Source organism: Balaenoptera borealis (genome assembly GCF_965194805.1).
Source record: "Balaenoptera borealis genome assembly, chromosome: 10".
Taxonomy (NCBI): Eukaryota; Metazoa; Chordata; class Mammalia; order Artiodactyla; family Balaenopteridae; genus Balaenoptera; species Balaenoptera borealis.
Genome location: NC_138874.1, coordinates 80,772,337 through 80,790,774, shown reverse-complemented (window position 1 = coordinate 80,790,774; position 18,438 = coordinate 80,772,337). Strand labels below are relative to the sequence as shown.

General features: G+C 35.7%; 1 protein-coding gene across 7 annotated transcripts in view; it reads left to right on the top strand.

Moving 5' to 3' along the window:
- The window catches only part of RNLS (renalase, FAD dependent amine oxidase), a 286,836-nt gene that overhangs the window by 204,373 nt on the left and 64,025 nt on the right, over positions 1-18,438 (top strand). For all 7 annotated transcript variants that reach the window (XM_082339602.1, XM_082339604.1, XM_082339605.1 and 4 more), the window contains exon 5: positions 13,935-14,108. In XM_082339602.1, coding sequence (XP_082195728.1) covers positions 13,935-14,108 — 174 coding nt within the window. The remainder of the gene's footprint in view (positions 1-13,934; positions 14,109-18,438) is intronic.

Genomic DNA, 18,438 nt, shown 5'->3' with positions numbered 1-18,438 from the left:
CTATAACAGATGTAGGATTATATGCAGAAAATATAAACAAGACAAAAACAGCCCAGGACTCAAAAGGCAAAGTTCACAGAAGAAATGCAGATGGTCAATAAACATATGAAAAGATGATCAACCTCCCTGGTTGTTGCAGTTTTCTGTTGCAGTGTGACAAACCACGCCAAAATTTAGTGATAAAACAACCATTGTATTATGTCGGCAACTCTGCAGGTCAGAAATTTGGACAGATTACAATGGGGACAGCTTGCCTCAGCTCCAGTGTCTGGGATCTCAGCTGGAAAGACTCAAAAGCTGGCTGGTGACTCTACAGCTGGGGGATGGTATCTTCTGGAGGCATGTTCATTCCTATGTCTGGGAGTTGATGCTGGTGTAGGCTGGAACTGTCCACCAGAAACCTATGTACCCTCTCAAGTGGCCTGGGATTCTTCATAACATGGTGGCTGGGTTCCAAGATTGAGCATCCCAAGAGAACCAGGCATAAATTGTATTATCTTTTATGACCTAGTTCAAAAGTCACAAGCTTTCTCAAATTCAAGGGCACATAGACCCTACCTCTTGATAGAAGGGATGTAAAAAGAGAACGTAGGATGGGAGATATCGTTGCACCCATTTTGGGAAAATCTATCTGCCACACTGGTTATCAGGAAAATGCAAATCAGATAACTTGAGACCATTTACACACAACAGATTGATAATTCTTCCCAGTTTCATTCATTCTTTGGGAGAAAGAGTGAGGGGGCGGATAAAAAGGAAGATAAGAAAAATAAAAACATTAGGCTAAATTTTATCATTCTGTTTTTCCCTAGTTTAAAAAAAAAAACAACTTGGTCTTGGATGAATTTCTTCATTGCTCAAAATGTTATTAAAAACTGGCCATTTTGGGGCTTCCCTGGTGGCGCAGAGGTTGAGAATCTGCCTGCCAATGCAGGGGACACGGGTTCGAGCCCTGGTCTGGGAAGATCCCACATGCCGCGGAGCAACAAGGCCCGTGAGCCACAACTACTGAGCCTGTGCGTCTGGAGCCTGTGCTCCGCAACAAGAGAGACCGCGATAACGAGAGGCCCGCGCACCTCGATGAAGAGTGGCCCCCACTTGCCGCAACTAGAGAAAGCCCTCCCACAGAAACGAAGACCCAACGCAGCCATAAATAAATAAATAAATAAACCCAAAGTTAAAAAAAAAAAAAAGTTGTGCCATTTAAAAAAAAAAAAAAAACTGGCCATTTTATTAGAATATGAAAAATTACTAATTTTGCACACTCCACTTAAATAGCTATACATTTTCACATTTAAGTAAACAAAAGCAAAGAAATTCTCTGTCCTTAATTTAACTCACTCTTCAACATTGGAGCATACGCACTACTGAACATAAAATTGCATTTTTCCCCCGTATTTTATAGTTGGAGTTAAGTTTAGAAGTGAATAACAAAAATGGTTTGTGTGTGTGTGTGTGTGAGAGAGAGAGAGAGAGAGAAGAGAGGAGTGAGAGGAGAGAGGGAGGGAGAGAGAGAGAAACATGCAGAATACACCTTATTTTGTATTTGAGCTTTTTAAAGAATTTTTTGAATTGTATTCAAGAAAGCAAGAAACTCATGCAGATAATTTTATGATTTTAATAAGCCATACAAATATCATTTTGCTTCAAGAGAATTTTCCTATATAAAAGAGTTTCTTAAGTTTAATAAATGATTTGTAACTAATGGGTTGCTATTTCTGGTGAAGTTTAAAGCGTTATGTTGTTTTTTTACCTGTTAAGTGCATTAGCATATAGGGTAGTATTTTTACCATGACTATTAGAACAAAGAAAATTTTTTTCCAAAAAGAAAATGTTTTATGTTCTTTACCAAAGCCATCTGTGTTCTTTTAATATTATTAATGTAAATGTATGATTTTATGTTTATTTACTGTACCTGTGATATTTACATAATGTTAATTGTATAGTTAACTACACGGTACATAGCAGAAGATTTGCATTAATTTCATACAGCTGGATTGCTGTATATACTGTTATGCAAATTCATAATCCCACCATGATTTTGGTTCTTGGCACCCTAGAAATAAAGGCAGGGGATTCAGGGACTAGCAAAGAAAAATGAAGAGTGCCTGCTTTTTCCAGCCATCCTGGAGTAATAGCTGGAGCTGCTTTCCCCACAATATCATCTCTTGGACACTTGCAAGAGAATAATAGGTTATTCTTTTGCACTTGCTGGTAAAATACAAATACCAAGTTAGCAAATTAAAAAGTTAAATTTCTCAGAGTGACATTGATTCATCTATATTACATATAAGAAATAAATATTTTATTCACTGCATCATTCAATTCAATTTCTCAATATGCATTACTCGAAATAGAGGTGAATTAACTTTTTTATGGGCTGAGTATTCTGATTTTCTCCTTTTGTACCATGTCCCTGCATCTTCAAAGAGGACAAGCTAGCATAGTAAAATTGATACTGAGTGAGAAACCAGAGCGTAAATCAGTTCCCACTCCAGGCAGTTCTCAGTCTATAAACTCTCTGTTGGTAATCTGGTTGTTTTGAATTAGGAATGTGTATTCTTACAGAAACAATGTTCTAATCTGCTATCTCAGTCTTGCCCACAAAAACTTATTTACCATTAATAAAATAGAAATACTATTTATTTGCTCAAATACAATAGAGAACAGTACAATTGTTCTATTTATTTTGGACACTGGTTATTGAGGAAAAGCCAGATGAGGAGGTAGATGGAGTCATTTGTGAGATTCTGAAGGGGGCTCCAGGGAACTCTTACAAGTTAGATCGTTTATTACTTCTAATATCTCTGCGAAACATGTGGCTTTCCTTATCCTTCCATCACCAACTATTAAAGCCATTTTCAATTTATTGAAAATGGGGCTCAAGGAATTATCCTGTTCTGTTATTGTGGTAGTGGCCCATGTCTTGTTCATAAATAGAATAAAAGAGAAAGACAAGAGAAGGCAGTTGGTGACCTAAGAAGAGATCACAGGACAACTTGGATGAGGAGGAGGGCTAGTGGGAGGAGGTGATTTGGCTTTGTAGTAGAGGAAAGGAGGTGGCAAGTGTAAGCCATCAGGTGTCCATCTAACCAAGACAGCATGTGTGCTGCCTAAGCTGGAGGTGAAGGCGAGGTGGGTCGGTGGAAGCATGGAAAAAGGATCTACAATTGAATTCTCATATACATGAGATATCCATAACCTAGGGTGAAATCAGATATATCTGAAAAGATTTCAGCAAGTAATCCAATAATTTTACTCTAAATTTCCTTGTAATCAATGAGACTAGCTCCATTTTAATGTCCCTAAGCAGACACAGGTGTGGAGAAAGAGTTTCTCTTTGGAATTTGCTCTTTAAATAATACAATAAGATCCCATTTGTCATCCCATCACGGAGATCACACCCTAGCAGATGTACACATTTACCTGCAAGCAAAGAGTAAACAGGTATGTGAGGTGGGTGTGTTAGGAGAGGAAAGCAAAGGAGGAATTTATGTTTCTGACCACAAATGGTAGAACCATGAGTCTGGAATATGTCATAAGAAGGAAGAAAACTACCTACTATGTTCAGGCTATAGAGGTACTTTGGTTAACTGTATTAGATTTAAATTATATACTAACTTTGATTAATAACAGATACCTAGTAAAAACCCATACCTGGTAAAAAAATTTTTTTAATAAATTTGATAAAATAGTGCATAAATGAAGTTAAGTTATAGATCAGAAGCAAACACCTTGAGGCTATAAAATTGGCTATAAAAGTTATATCTTTCCAAAGATGAGCTAGGAAAAATTCTTTGTTTTCTTACTTCCTTGCTCCCACTTCTAAATGTCCTTTTAACAATTGTATCTTCCTTATACTTTCCTGTACCTTTCTATATCAGTTAAGGCTATCTTGTTAATCCCTTTCCCTGCGACAAGAACAAGAACAATACTTGTTATTATTACTTTTTATTTATCCCTATTTTGTGCCAGGTATATATATAATTTTATAATATTTAGAATATAAAACTTCTAAAACTTTTTTTAATAATATTTAGAACAAAATTTCTAATCTTCATAACAACCTTTAAGCTAGGTCATACCACTACTTAACAGATTGAGGAAACTGACGCTCAGTAAGGAGAAATATGTGTATCACATTATATTGATATGCACTTATTTATAGACAGAAAGGTTTTTGCTGAGGCTCAGAAATGCAAGTGTTCAGTTAAGGATAACCTCTGTCAAATCTTTCATGTTAAACATTCACAGTGATGTGAAGGTAAGATGAGAAATAGGGGGAAATGATTGAAACCTGGCAGTAAAAACTTAAATGGGAACAAAACAAAGATAACAAAGAAAAATGAACAATATTTTACTGGTAAATTAACAAAAAAACTTTTTAAACAATTGTGCTTTTCATCAAATTGAGATTTTTGTTAGTTATGGGAGTATGCTGGTTTTAAAATAAGTAAAATGCTGTAGGCTTCCACTAAATGAAGTCTGGTGCCACTTACAGTTTTTTTTCCCAAGTCCACTTTATTTGCTTTGGCTTTAGCTAAGCATTGTGGGGAGTTGTTATTATGTAAAGAGAAAAGATGCTAGCGGATTTGGCAAGTACAAGGTGAACATATTTCTGAGTGTCCTAGAGCTTACACCATCAGACTCTGACATTTTGCCTTAATACTACAGATTCCAGATCCTTGCAAATAATTGCTTTCTGATTTCTAAAACTATGAAAGTTTTGAATTACAATATTAATTCTCCAAGTCATTGCCCCTGTATAAATTAACTCTAGCCATAAATATAAAAATATATATCTGTATAAAAATATGAGGTGACATGTAATAAAGTTTTTACTGTTATGAATTTTAGAATGACTATATTGCTCATGAATGGCATGGCCATAAAGTAATTAAATGGATAGGCTGGGAAGAGCAGCTGTAAAATATGTATGATATTCTGTGACATTTTGTATAAGAGTACACACAATGCTTTATTATTATATTCTTTCTCATCTGAAACTCAGCACTTTTCCTACAATAAGAATGATGGCATAATAGTCTAAAAATTTAGAATGTATGGAAACAAGGCAAGCATTTTCCAGCATTATTGTGGTTTCCAGACTTACTGTACGTGTTCTGCAAAGAAAACAGGAAAAGCCAATCACATTTCTATTCTGAAATTCAAAAAGAAGGTTCCCAGGGATAAAATTGATAATAGCCAGGGTAAAATTATTTAATGTCTCAGTCCAAAATCTATCCTAGTCTTCGAAGTGTTTTGTTAAGAGGTATTTTATGGTGAATGGCATAGTGCTGGATGCATAGTGGGTTTACAGTAAACAATGCTTGAGTTAAATTATCCCACGTTCTTTCAGGAAACAGCTTCTACATTAAAAAATGTTTATTTTTCTAATCCCATGGTTAGAACTAGTTGCTCTAGAAAAAATTGACTATCATTTTAGTTTCACAGAACCTCCATCCAGAGAAAGAGGAGGGTGGGTAGTGAGTTTGTGAAACAGCAGAGACTTCATATGATTGCAAGAAAGTCAAAGACTTTATAAAGAGCCAACTACAGGCACATCTGTATAGCTAAGTGCTCTTTTTCACAGAGTGGCAAGAAAGCAGAAACAGAGACCAGAGAGAAAACAATGTTTTCTTGTCCCTGACAGATTGTTCCTTATGATAAGAGAGATGGGAGACAGCAGGGATTAAAAATCCCTCCTGGATCACTGGGGAGAGGGGAGGGAACCTGATTCATCACCAGTGCTGGTAACAGCACTAACAGTTTGGGCTTTCACAGTACTGCAAAGACATTTTATAGCAGACGTGCCTATTTAATCATGGAAGCCTAAGTACTTGCTCCTAAAATAATGCCTTGTTTATTTTTATTTTTACCACAAAGTAAGATAAAGTCACGATCAATTAAGTATTATTGGATCTTAGAAACTTTAGTATCTTTATGTCTCAGTGTTTTATGGAATTTTTTTTACCAAGGCAATAAATGCTGTTTATGACTTCTTTAAATTTACATAATATTCCAACATATTAATACCCTGTGAACTTCAAAAAACCGAATACATTTATAGTGGTATAACTGGTCACCAAAATGAGGGGAAGGAAACTTTACAATTGTGAAAAGTGCAAATGTTCTCATTAAGGCAGTATTGACCCAGACAGCCATTTAGTATCTATCCCCTCAAATACCTCACAATTCTGGAATGCCCACCGGGACAAATAAACGTCAGCACCTAAATTCTTACATTTCCTTCACTTTCTGATTCATCTGGTGAAGTGCGAGTAGGAAGTATCTTTCTTTTCTTCCCTTTTTAATGCCACTTAATGCATTGATTTTAGGATTCCACAAAATTTGGGAAACATGATAAACTTCTCTTACTAGATATGAACTTAATTGTCCTAAGATGCCTATGATGTTTAATGTGTTCTAATGACTTCCAAAAAACAGCAACATGTAGCAACTAGATGGAATGCACCTGTTAAAATTTGTATTCAGATAATGATTAGCATTTTCCCTAAACACGTGAGTATGAAACCAGCTTAATCCAAAATTTTTAATCAGTATATTTTTATTAAGTGACCAAAAGACAATACAGAGAAGTCTATTTGTTTGGCACCTTTCATTTTTATATAATCCTGGGATAGGATTAGGATTAAGAAAATGTAATGCCAGCATACTAGAATAATGATGACACAAAATATGGGTTTTCATTCCTTTCAAAATATAAATCTTTGAAACAGTCAGCATTCTAAATTAGATAGCTAAAAAGCCCACAATTTATTTTATTTTTCAAAAACTATTATCTGAAATGGTTTTAGCATCTTTAATACTCCTTACTTTTCAAAGAAAAGCTTTGTTTTTTTTTACCCTCTGCTCTGAAAAGTGAAGTGTATCCAGTATGTATACTCCACTTACCAAAGAGATATCTTTGATTTAGTATTATCCTGATATGCTTGAAACTTAGGATGTTGCCTCTAAAGGCTTTTTAAAAACTTTTTATAAAGTATGTTATACATATAGACACCTCTAAAGGCTTTTAAATTCAAGAGCTATAGTGTTGGGTTTTTGCAATACACTTATTTGCCAGGCATTGTGCTAAGCACTTGATATTATCTCATTTAATTTTCTTAACAATCCTTTAAGGCCAGCACTGTTATCATTCTCATTTTATAGGAAAACAGATGCTTAGAGGGATTAAGCAATTTGACCAAGATCACACAGATTCTGTGTCAGAGCCAGAACTCAAACCCAAATTTTTCTGACTCCAAAGATACCTCTCAGGATGAAAGAAATATTTCCCTGGGGAAATCCCACATAGATATAACTGCTGAAGTCTGTCCCCAGTAAACTTTAGATTTATTGCTTGAGAAAACTATTTTTGAAAATGTGCTTCCAGGAGTTATGACTTCTATACCTACAGAGTCCACGTGAACATTCAATTTATTCCAGGTGAAGTGAAACAAGACTGGCTCTGGGATGCTTGTACACGAGAGGGGTGACTCACGAATAGTAAAAGTTCACACTCTACTGGCCTGCTAGGAGAACTATTCATGGAAAATGGGTCTTTCAACACTATTTCTACAACCACTTTGAGTAAAGAGAAACCAGCTACTCTGGCTAAAATACTATTGGCTTCATGTACCCACAGAACTAGATGGTCTAATATTAGGAATTGAATTTGTGCATAAAACTTGTTGACATTCTTGGAATTCAGTATAAAAGATAAAAGCAATAATAAGCAAATCAAGAGCAGCCAGTATCCCCTGATGCAGAGCTTAAATAATTATAATACAAATTGACTTCCTAACTTCAACTGTCCCTGAGCTGAAATTCTTTATATATGGTAGCAAATTGGGAAATTAGCAATCCTCTATAACTGGCTATAAACAACAAAACTTCTAGAAGGAGGTTACTGCTTTGAGCACAGAGTGACCATCAATGTGAACATTTACCATTAACTACAATATTGATAATGAATGCCAAGTTAATGCTAAAAGGTGTTTGTTTTACTATGAATATTGAAATATTCATTGTCATGCCAAAAAACATCAGCCTTCGGTAAGGAGAAATTCAGTTGAGAGCAGTACTTTTTTTATGAAAACACAGACCTTCAGAAATAAGAAAGAAAGAAAAGAAAAGAAAGAAAGAAAGAAAGAAAGAAAGAAAGAAAGAAAGAAAGAAAGAAGGAAAGAAAAAGAAAGAAAGGAAGGAAGGAAGGAAGGAAGGGAGGAAGGGAGGAAGAGAAGGAGGGAAGGAAGGAAGGAAGGGGAGAAAACAGATAGATTATCTAAATAAATATTATGATATCATATACAATACTAAAAATTAAACAGCACATAGGAAAAATTTTAAAATGTACAATAAATGGAGAATCTCTATATCACCCATTGATAAAAATCAACTTAAAAACATGAAGAATTTAATAGACCAATTAGCAGAATAGCATGAACAGATTTTTTCCAAAAGAGACTATGTGCACTAGTAGATATACAAAGAATGTTTAGTCTCGTCGGTAAAGAAATATATATCAAAACTAAAATGAGATCTGTTTTTCCTATTAAGTTATCAAGAGAAAAGGTAATAATCACAGGCAAGGAAACAGTGAAATGGGTCTTTTATACACTGTTGTTGGAAGTGTAAATTGATGCATCTTTCTGAATGTCAATTTAACAGTAATTCCATTTCCAATATTCTGTCTTAAGGAAATAATTAGAAAGGTAAATAAAGATCTATGCACAAAGATGTACATAACAGCTTTAATTATAATGGACAAAAAAGGAAACAAATGTACAACATTAATGAAATGGTTAAATTCAAATTACACAACATCCATTCCTTAAAATTGTATGGGGGCATTAAAAATTATGTTTACAATGAGATATTTTGTAAAATGCAGTATATAAAATTATATGTACGATATGGTCACAGCCATGTTTAAGGAAAAAAGTCAAAATATTGATAGCTGTTTCTCTGGGTAATGAGAATATAGTGATTATTATTTTCCCTTTTGCCTCTTTATAACTATGTGTACTTTCCAAATATTCTAAAATGGATATGTATTTATCATTATTTATGGAATGCCCACATTGCATCAGTCATTGTCCTGGGATCTGGACACACAAAGCTCATGAGGCACAGTCTTTTTCCTCAGGTTGCTTATAATGTAGTGTCTTATTTTTATATTGTAACTTTAAAAATTATAGAACAACAAAGTTGTTGTTTATTAACTAGGTTAGGTGAGAAGTAGTGTCCCATGTATTCTCATTTGATCTCTTTCCCTCACACCACCTTTTCAAGCCAACAGGAATTCTGGCTGATTTATCTTCAAAATATATCCAAAATCCTATGAAAGGTAAACCAATAAAGCTCTGAGAGAAAATAAATAAGAGAATATCTTCAAGACCCTGGAGTAAGCAGAGTCCTTAAACAGAACATAAATGGGCTAACTATAAACGAAAAAATGGTAAATTGTACTAAATTATAATTAAAACTCTGTTCATGAAACCACACTATTAAGAGAGTAAAAAGGCAGGCTACTGAGGGGGGAAAAGCTTTTATAATTCACATATAAGACTCATACCCAGAATATATAAAGAACTCCTACGTAGCAATAAGAAAACGGCAGATAACCCAGAAGAAAAATAAGCCAAGATTTGAACAGGCAATCATAAAAGAATATCCAAATAAACATGGAAAAGCTTCCAAATATTAGTCGTCATGGAACACAACTTAAAACCACAATGGGATATCACTACATCCCAAATTAAAAAGGCAGATTGTAGCAAATGTGGATGAAGATGTAGAGCAACTAAACTTTCATACACCCTTGGTGGGAGTACAAATTGGTACACTTCAGAAAACCATTCGGCAGTAGCTACCAGAGCTGAACATAAGGGAACCCCACGATCCAGGAATTCCTATACTAGTATATACCCAAGAGAAGCACATACATATGTTCTTCACAGTACCTTTGTAATCACCCAAAACTGCAAACAATCCAAATGTCCATCAACAGTAGAATGGATAAAGTGTAGTAGATACATACAAGCAATACTATCCCACAGGAGAATTAAGTACAGCTACATGTAACAGCAATTAAAATATCACCAGCATGATATTGAGTGAAAGAAGCCAGACACAAAGAGGACATACAACATCATTCCGCTTATGTGACATTCAGAAACAGCTCAACTAATCTATGGTGTTAGAATTCAGGATTACTGATTATGCTTGGCAAGGAGTACCGTAAAGGAGGAAGAAGGTAGCTTCTGGGGTTCTGGTAATGATCTGTTTCTTAGTCTGGCTGGTGATTATACTGGTGCATTCACTTTATGAAAATTCAAGGCATATTTTTCTGTAGGTATATTAAACCTCAATTAAAATTACATTATATATATGTATGTGTGTGTATGTGCCATCCATATATATATAATACATGCACACATATATTTATAAAATATATATAATTTAAAGGTATGTATTTATACATGCATATATGTACACACACACACACACACACACACACACACACACACACACACACACACACACATTATGTCCAAAATGTAACCACTTCTGACCTTCTCTACTGTTACCTCCCATCTAAGACTACTGCAATAGCTGTTTGCCCCAGTTCCTCTCATGCATCCCTGCAATCTTCACCTATAGCCAGAATGATAATTTTTAAAACAGAAGCCAGGTCATATCTGTCCTTGGCTTATAACCAGTAGTAATGGTTCCCCTGTCAATCATAATAAAATCCTCGGAGGAGACATATATCCCTGACAGCCTATTTAAAGCAGCCTCACTACGCAGACCTGTCACTCTTATCCCTTTACCTGGCTTTAATTTTCTTTATAGTTCTTATCACCAACTGACGTACCATTTACTTAGTTATTTATTGATAACTGGTCTCTCCACCACTAGTATGTAAGCTACCTGACAGAGGGAACTTTATCTTTCTTTATTATATCCCTCACATCTAGAACGATACCTGGCATCATAAAGTAGGCAATGAATGAATGAATGAGATCATCACCAAACCACATAGGAAATAAGACAGAATATGTATGTCTAGCCCTCTTTTATATGTTAGGAGACTAAAAGAATGAAATTACATTAGAAAACAAAAAAATGAAATTACTCACTTGATGTTATTCAGGAGTACAGTTCAGGTCTTCTGTTTTGCTCTCCCCCCTCTTTCTCTTTCTCCCTCTGTTCTTCCCCTCCCTCATACCCACATGTACATACATGTGTGCGCACACAGGCATAGGCACAAGGAGAATGGGATAAGGACAGTTCTCCTAATTGGCAGAAGTATGAATGTAAACTACCCCATTCAATGCAATTTAGAGCCACTTTATTTACATCAGATAGCCATAAAATATATTATATATATATATAATACATGTATGTGTGTTTGTGTGTGTATAATTACAGAGATTATATAATCCTAGTGGTTCAGAATTAAATGAGGATGACGTCCAGGTAAAGATTCATTGTATTGGAATCAGGCACTTTTATATGAGCCTCATTTTGTGGATATATGGCCCTTTTGAATACACAATAGTAAAGAACCTATTATTTTTCTTGCCAAAATATATGTATCCATGACCTAGGGCTGCTCCCTCCAGCATTTTGCATTAAAAAATTTTCAAACGAAATAAAACCATTTTGTTAGGTCCTGCAACAATTATAAACTTTCTGGGCCCTGAAGGTAAATTTTTTTGTAAATGAATATGTTCAGAAGTTGAGATTGTTTCAGTCAAAAGTCTCACCTCACTGTTCTCAGAATGAATTGTAGAGCCCCTGAAGCAGACAAGGGTGTTTAAGGTTAACCTCTGTTTCTATATAGATATCAATTACCTTTTCAAAGTCTTCCCAATGGGATTTGCCACTTGGCAGCTTGTCTAAAAACTAGCTAAATGTGCAAATGTGTGTGGCGGGGAGGAAAAGGTCCAGTTTGGTTGTCAACCTAGTTGACCCTTCGGTTTTGGTAAAAAGAAAAAAAAAAAAATTTTCAAAAAAGAGTTTTAGGCCCTTTCAGTTGCTAAATAACTGACTTCACTGTTTTGTAGGTTTACTTTTTTTAATTGAAAAAATGGGAAACTTAGTGATAACCTCCCAAATACACAATACGTGCTCAACTGCAAGTGTTAGTCTCCTTCACCTCCTCCAGCTCAGAAAGCAGTAAGCATAATATCAGGCCCCATAACTCTAAAAGTAGAGTAAATAATAAAATGAAGCCCAGGATACATTGAGTGTAACAAGGCCAGTGTCAAAAGATCATTTGTTCATCAAGTAGATAAATCTTTTAATAAGACAGAAAATGATGGTTAAAGGGAATGATGGCTTTTACTTCTGAGTGCAAAATAACCATTAATGTCAGAAGAGAAAGAAATGCTAAAGTTCATTTTGAAGCTCAGACTTACAGATCAGGAGGGGAAGTGTGGAGTAAAGAAGATGGGCATGACTCCGATGCGGGAATTCTAGCTTCATCTTGACCGCACAGACTTGGAAGCTGTGTAACCTAGGGAAAGTTACTTAACTTCTCTGAATCTCAGCTTCACAGAGATGTAAAATTAGAATGGTAAATCTTGCAGGGCTTTTGTGAACATTAAATGAGGTCTTAGTTCTAAAAATGTTTTGTAGCCAAGAATATGCTGTGATAATGTGTAGGATTATTACTGTGCTTAAATAATTTGAGTATCCTTCTTGTTTTCTCTCTTCCTCCTAAAGCCACTTCTCTAAGGTTTAGCTAAAGTTACCCCCATCCTTGAGGTTTGCCAATCCCTACTGATTTAGATTAGGATATTTTTCACCAATTAAATGGGAATTTTTCATATGCTCCATTTCTGAACTGGCTTGACTTAAGCCTTCAGAATAGAACTATTGCCTTCTCTGAAACCCAAATTATTAATGTGGTACATGAACAAGCAGCTCCCTGAGACCCTTAAAGGTAGGAAGAGTGGATATGAAAATTAAAACGTGAGGGAAGTCTTTTCGTTCTTCATCCCAGGATGGAACATTGTCCCATTTTGCTAAATATTTTTCTCTCTATAATAGAAAAAATGGTTAATGAACACTTATCATATGCCAAGCACTGTGCTATGCATTATTCATGTAATCCTCACAACAGATTAATGCATCCTGTACTATTTTTGCCACTTACAGACAAAAGGACTGTAATTAGAATAAGTGGCTTCACCACGGTCACCTACCTAGTAAGTGGTAGAGTCAGGATTTGAACCCAAACCTGCCTACTTCCTTTCCCAGTCTCCATTTGTTGATTATTTACCTCCTACATTTTAACTAACTGTGCATGTCTGTGTTTGCCTTTCTATCTTTTTATACTTTCATCCTTTGTATTTCTGTGATTAATAGGGTAGAGGACTATAACAGAAAAGAAACTATGATAGTCCACTGACAGAAAGATGACAGGCAAACAAATGACTGTATGACATGGAAGAACTTAAAGAGGTCCATAAGAGATGGAGCATTAGTCTCCTCACTGGTAACATGGGAATAATATTCTACCTTATATGGCGGTTGTTAAGACAGGGTGAAATGCTTGTGTTAAGTGTTGGCAAAAACCCTGCTCAGTGTATGGAATCTATAATGTTGCCAGCCAGTCCCAGGATAATAAGTAGGACACAAAGCTAGAAAAGCAACTTGGTGTCAGATTTTGAGAGACTTAAATGCCAGTCTAAAGAGTTTGGACCTACAGCTTGATGAAAACAAGTGTGCCAAGGACAGTAATCACTCTGCAAAGAAATTAGAGCTGATGCTATTTTACATTACCTTTCAAAATTCATCATAAGTGAGCTGGAGTCAGTAGAAACAGTTGGAACTGGTTTAAAGGAGTTTTGTATTTGATGTACTAAAAGAAAGGATGATAATTTAAAGTTTGATGCCCTGTACTTTTTCTTCCACAGTAATTAGTGAATGCCAAAGGCAGCAACTGGAGTCTGTGAGCTACTCCTCTCGCTACGCGCTGGGCCTCTTTTATGAAGCTGGCACGAAGATTGATGTCCCTTGGGCTGGGCAGTACATCACCAGTAATCCCTGCATTCGCTTCATCTCCATTGATAATAAGAAACGCAATATAGGTCAGTACCCCCATTATTTCCCTTAAATACAGTAACAATGGTGAGTGTAGATCATGAAAAATGCTGTTTAATTGAGTGTTGCCATTCTGAACAGAGCAAGCATTTAACTCCAAGCCACAGGGGATAAAATTTAATGTCACATTTGGCCAATAGTAAAATACACAGTGAAACCAGCAAAGTTTTTCAGAAAATCATTCACCACATGGTTTGTATTACTGAGTTTATGAAAATAGTGTCAGAAGGTTTAAGATTTCAAAATGGCCCAAGTTTTATTGCTTTAATATGGATCCACCTATATGCAAATTTATCTCTCATCATTTATTTCTCGGTGGAGTTTGCTTTTGTTTGTTTGGTTTTGTTTTTAAAATTTGACGAGTGCTGCTCTTTCCACTTCCCAGGCTAGATATAAAAAGTGAATTTTACTATGTTATGAAAATCCTTCACTTCAATGTAATTGTATTTATTTAATTTTCATCTGGAAAACTACATAAAATTACTTTGTGTACAATGTAACTAAAATAATAGGTAAAATGTTTCATATGAGCTTTACTAGAATGGGATAAAGTCTACACTCCACCTTCTTTGTTGAAGATAGTTATTAAAATTAGATTTGAATTGCAAGAATAAACATAACTGATTCATTTCAGGCATAAAGGTGAAAGTATATTCTTATTTGTAGGATTGTAGTGATTGCTAAGAAATTGCTTTTTGTGGAATAAATGTTAATGATCTAAAATGACTAAATTCTTGAAAGGAATAGTCACTTCAATTTGTTACGGTGTTTTATGGTGCAGTGATGGTTTCATCAAGCATTAGTTAGAAGTCTTGCCTGATAAAATCACCAACTAACCTCTCTTGGCTTGCCAGAACTTTATAATGATAGAACTGGGCTGGAGTATGGTTTTTATATCAGAGCACTTGATCTTAGAAAAATGTTTCTTTTATAACTTAAAACTCCCTAAGGGCTGGACTGTTTATGTTAACATGATACCACATATATGTACAATCAGCAGTTCATGAAATGCCCTGTAACAGCAATGGACTAACCATTTTTAACTCGACAACTGCTTTGTTCTGAGAAAAGGAAAATAGCCCTTGATCTTCTGTTATATGTCATGAATTAGACATTATCCTTTGTGTATTGCTTCATAAGATATGACATCTGTTAGGGTATATTTAGTAATACATAACAGAAAAACCAAGTTAAACTTGTTTAAACAACATATGGACATTTGTTATATTATCTGCTATGGACTGAATTGTACCCCCCCAAATTCATATGTTGAAGCCCTAAACCCCCAATGTGATTATATTTGGCGACAGGGCTTTTAGGAGGTAATTAAGGTTAAATGAGGTCATAAGGGTGGAATCCTAATTATAAGGCTGGCCTTATAAAATGAGGAAGAGAAAGAGAGAGAACTCTATTCTTGGGCATACACCAAGGAAAGGCCATGTGAGGAGAGTGAGAAGGTTAAAAGGCAGGCCGTCTCCAAGCCAGGAAGAGAGTCCTCACCAGAAACCAGATCAGCTGGCACCTTGATCTTGGACTTGCCTTCTCTGGAACTGAGAGAAATAAATTTCTTTTGTTTAAGCCATCCAATCTATGGCAGCCCAAGCTAACCGATAATATTATCTAAAAGGAAGAAGTTGGGGAGACTTCATGACTGATTGATTCAATAACAGAGCAACATCTTCAAGGACCTAGGGTTTATCCATCTCTGCTCTCTTCCACTCTTAATGTTGACATCCTCAGAGGACTGGTGGCAAGATGGCAATAACTATTGGAGTCACATCCAGACCCAGCAACATGCTTAGGAAGAAGAGGGACTATTACTATCTCAGTCCCTTTCTGAGAATTAAGGAAATCTTTCCAGAAACCCCTCAACTGACTATCTTGTATCTCATAGGTCATAACTGGGTGACTCAACCAGTCTGAAACCAATCACTGGCAAGGAGGGTGGGACTACCATTACAACCCTAGAGACATCAAGATCTACTCCTGGAACTGGTATCAGGATCATCTTCCCTTTAGTCATATGAGGGTAGATACCTGACTAAAACAGGGGTTTGTTAGGAATAAAGAAGGGAATAGTGGATGCTGGGTTGGCAACAAATAATGTCCATTATCTTCAAGTAGATTCACATCTTATGTGAGAGATAAAATTGTAAAGTTGGCACATAAAGAGAAGAATCATGTATATTCAAAATTATCTTTGAAAATATCTTAAAACTACATGACATTTTGGAGACTAACATAATGTTCAGTAAATTCAGTATAGCATTTTGCCAGCATTCAATAGGTTTCAGTTTATTCGGGTGAGGCCAGATGAAACTGTTGGTTTGCATTTATAGGACAGAGTGATATCTTCTACTATGAAAGGCACACAGGAAAGAAAGAAATAGCAGTCATATCTCCTAACAGATTAAATCGCTGTGCAAATGGAGTGGGATGGTGAGTGAAAGCACCCACACTACTATGTAGTAGCAATTTATAAAATCAGAGTTATGCAAATTTGAAAGAGTACAACATAAAAATATTAATAAATTCTCACAAGATTGGCAGCTTTTGAAATAATAGAAATACCAAAAGAATCTTTTTTTATATTAACAATCACACAGTTTTAAATCTTGAGGGCCAGGTGAATTGGGAACCATGTTTTTGCTACAGCCCATGGTGGTGCCGCTTCAGACAGCAAAGAAATACCTTCCTTCCTTTGTCAGTTTTATGAAAAATTAATTTTGGATTATGCAAGTTTTAAAATATAGGGAGACCCCCAGTAACGGCATTCCCTAACATAAAATCTAACTAACTGCCTTGCATTTAAACTATTTTTTCTCACTATCTGGGGCCAGGGTGCTAAGTATATCTACTTGAATTCACATAATATAAATGTCCATATAGTGTAACTCCACTGTATTTTATTGACATTGATATTTAAGTAGGCCAGTAAGAATTGTCTCTTTATGTTACTAACACTACCCAACTCTACCCTTTATTTGGGGTGTTCGATTGAAGCAAGAATTAATACTATAAATATACACAATCAATGAAGGGAAACATTTGTGTTCTGTCAGGTAGGGCAGCAACAAGACAGACAAAGGGTGGCAGAACTGTCCACAAAATAAAGTCTGTTGTCAAGTCTTGAAGAGAGCCAGAGGATACAGGATTAGTAGCCCAAACCAGACAAAGGTCAAGAAGTAATCATTTGTCAAATGTCAGGAATAGACAGTACACAAACCAGAAACAAAAGTCTCCTTGGGCAGAGGGGCTAAATTCCAAGATGTATTAGACCCATACCAGTGATTACGGGTATGACCCAATACACTTAGGCTTGTGCTTTCCAAAATGTGTTCAATGGAACATCAGTTCCTTGATATGCTCTTTGTGAAGGGGCTCTGTCATCAGATAAGTTTGCAAAATGCTACTGACTTTACCCCTATTTTAGAGAATCTCAGGGCATATTATCCTATTAAAAAATATTCCTATAGAGAAGACACCTTCTCACTTTATTTAATCTAGAATTTCCCAAATGTACTTGACCATGGAATATTTTATTTAGGCACCACACCTGCTAACGTCCCACAGAAATTGTTCCCCAGGACACACTTGAAAAAGCCTGACTTGATGTCACCGTTTATGCTTCGTACTTGGGCAGGAATTGTAAGCCAGATGAGAGGATGGGGAAGTCTAGTCCTGAAGTCATCAGTGGGAAGATACTGAGTTTTTTTAGAGGTGGAAGAAGACTTGTTGCAGATGAACTCAAAACTTGGTAGGGTTATAACTGGAGACAATTTAGGTTGAAATAAGTTCCGAAATAAGGTCATGTGAATTATCATTAACATGGATAATATTTTAAATTATCAATAAGATTATCTCTGTGGGAAGAATTTGGACTTTAAAAGATTCAGATTCAGATTCTGGCTCTGAAACTTGCTAATGATGTGATCTTGTATGACCCTTGTTTTGTAACAATAGGTTTTGTAACAAACACAATCAAAAATTTTAATGGCCTGAACATAACAGAAGTCTGTTTCTTCTTCACATAAGACCCAAACAGGTGTTTATGATTGGAAGGTAGCTTTCATCAAAGAGGTGACTCAGAGACCCAGACTCCTTCCACCCTTTGACTCTACCAGCTTCCTCAGGTGGCTTATAGAGTCACTTTGCTCATAGGAATCAAACAAGTGGATGAGAAAAAGAATGGAGGAGAGCACATAGGATATTTTTAGGGTTAGACTTAGAAATGGTACATATCAGGAGGGGTCACGTTTTATTGATTAGAACAGTTATGTGGCCATACCTATTTGGAAGGAAAGCTGGAATCGTAGT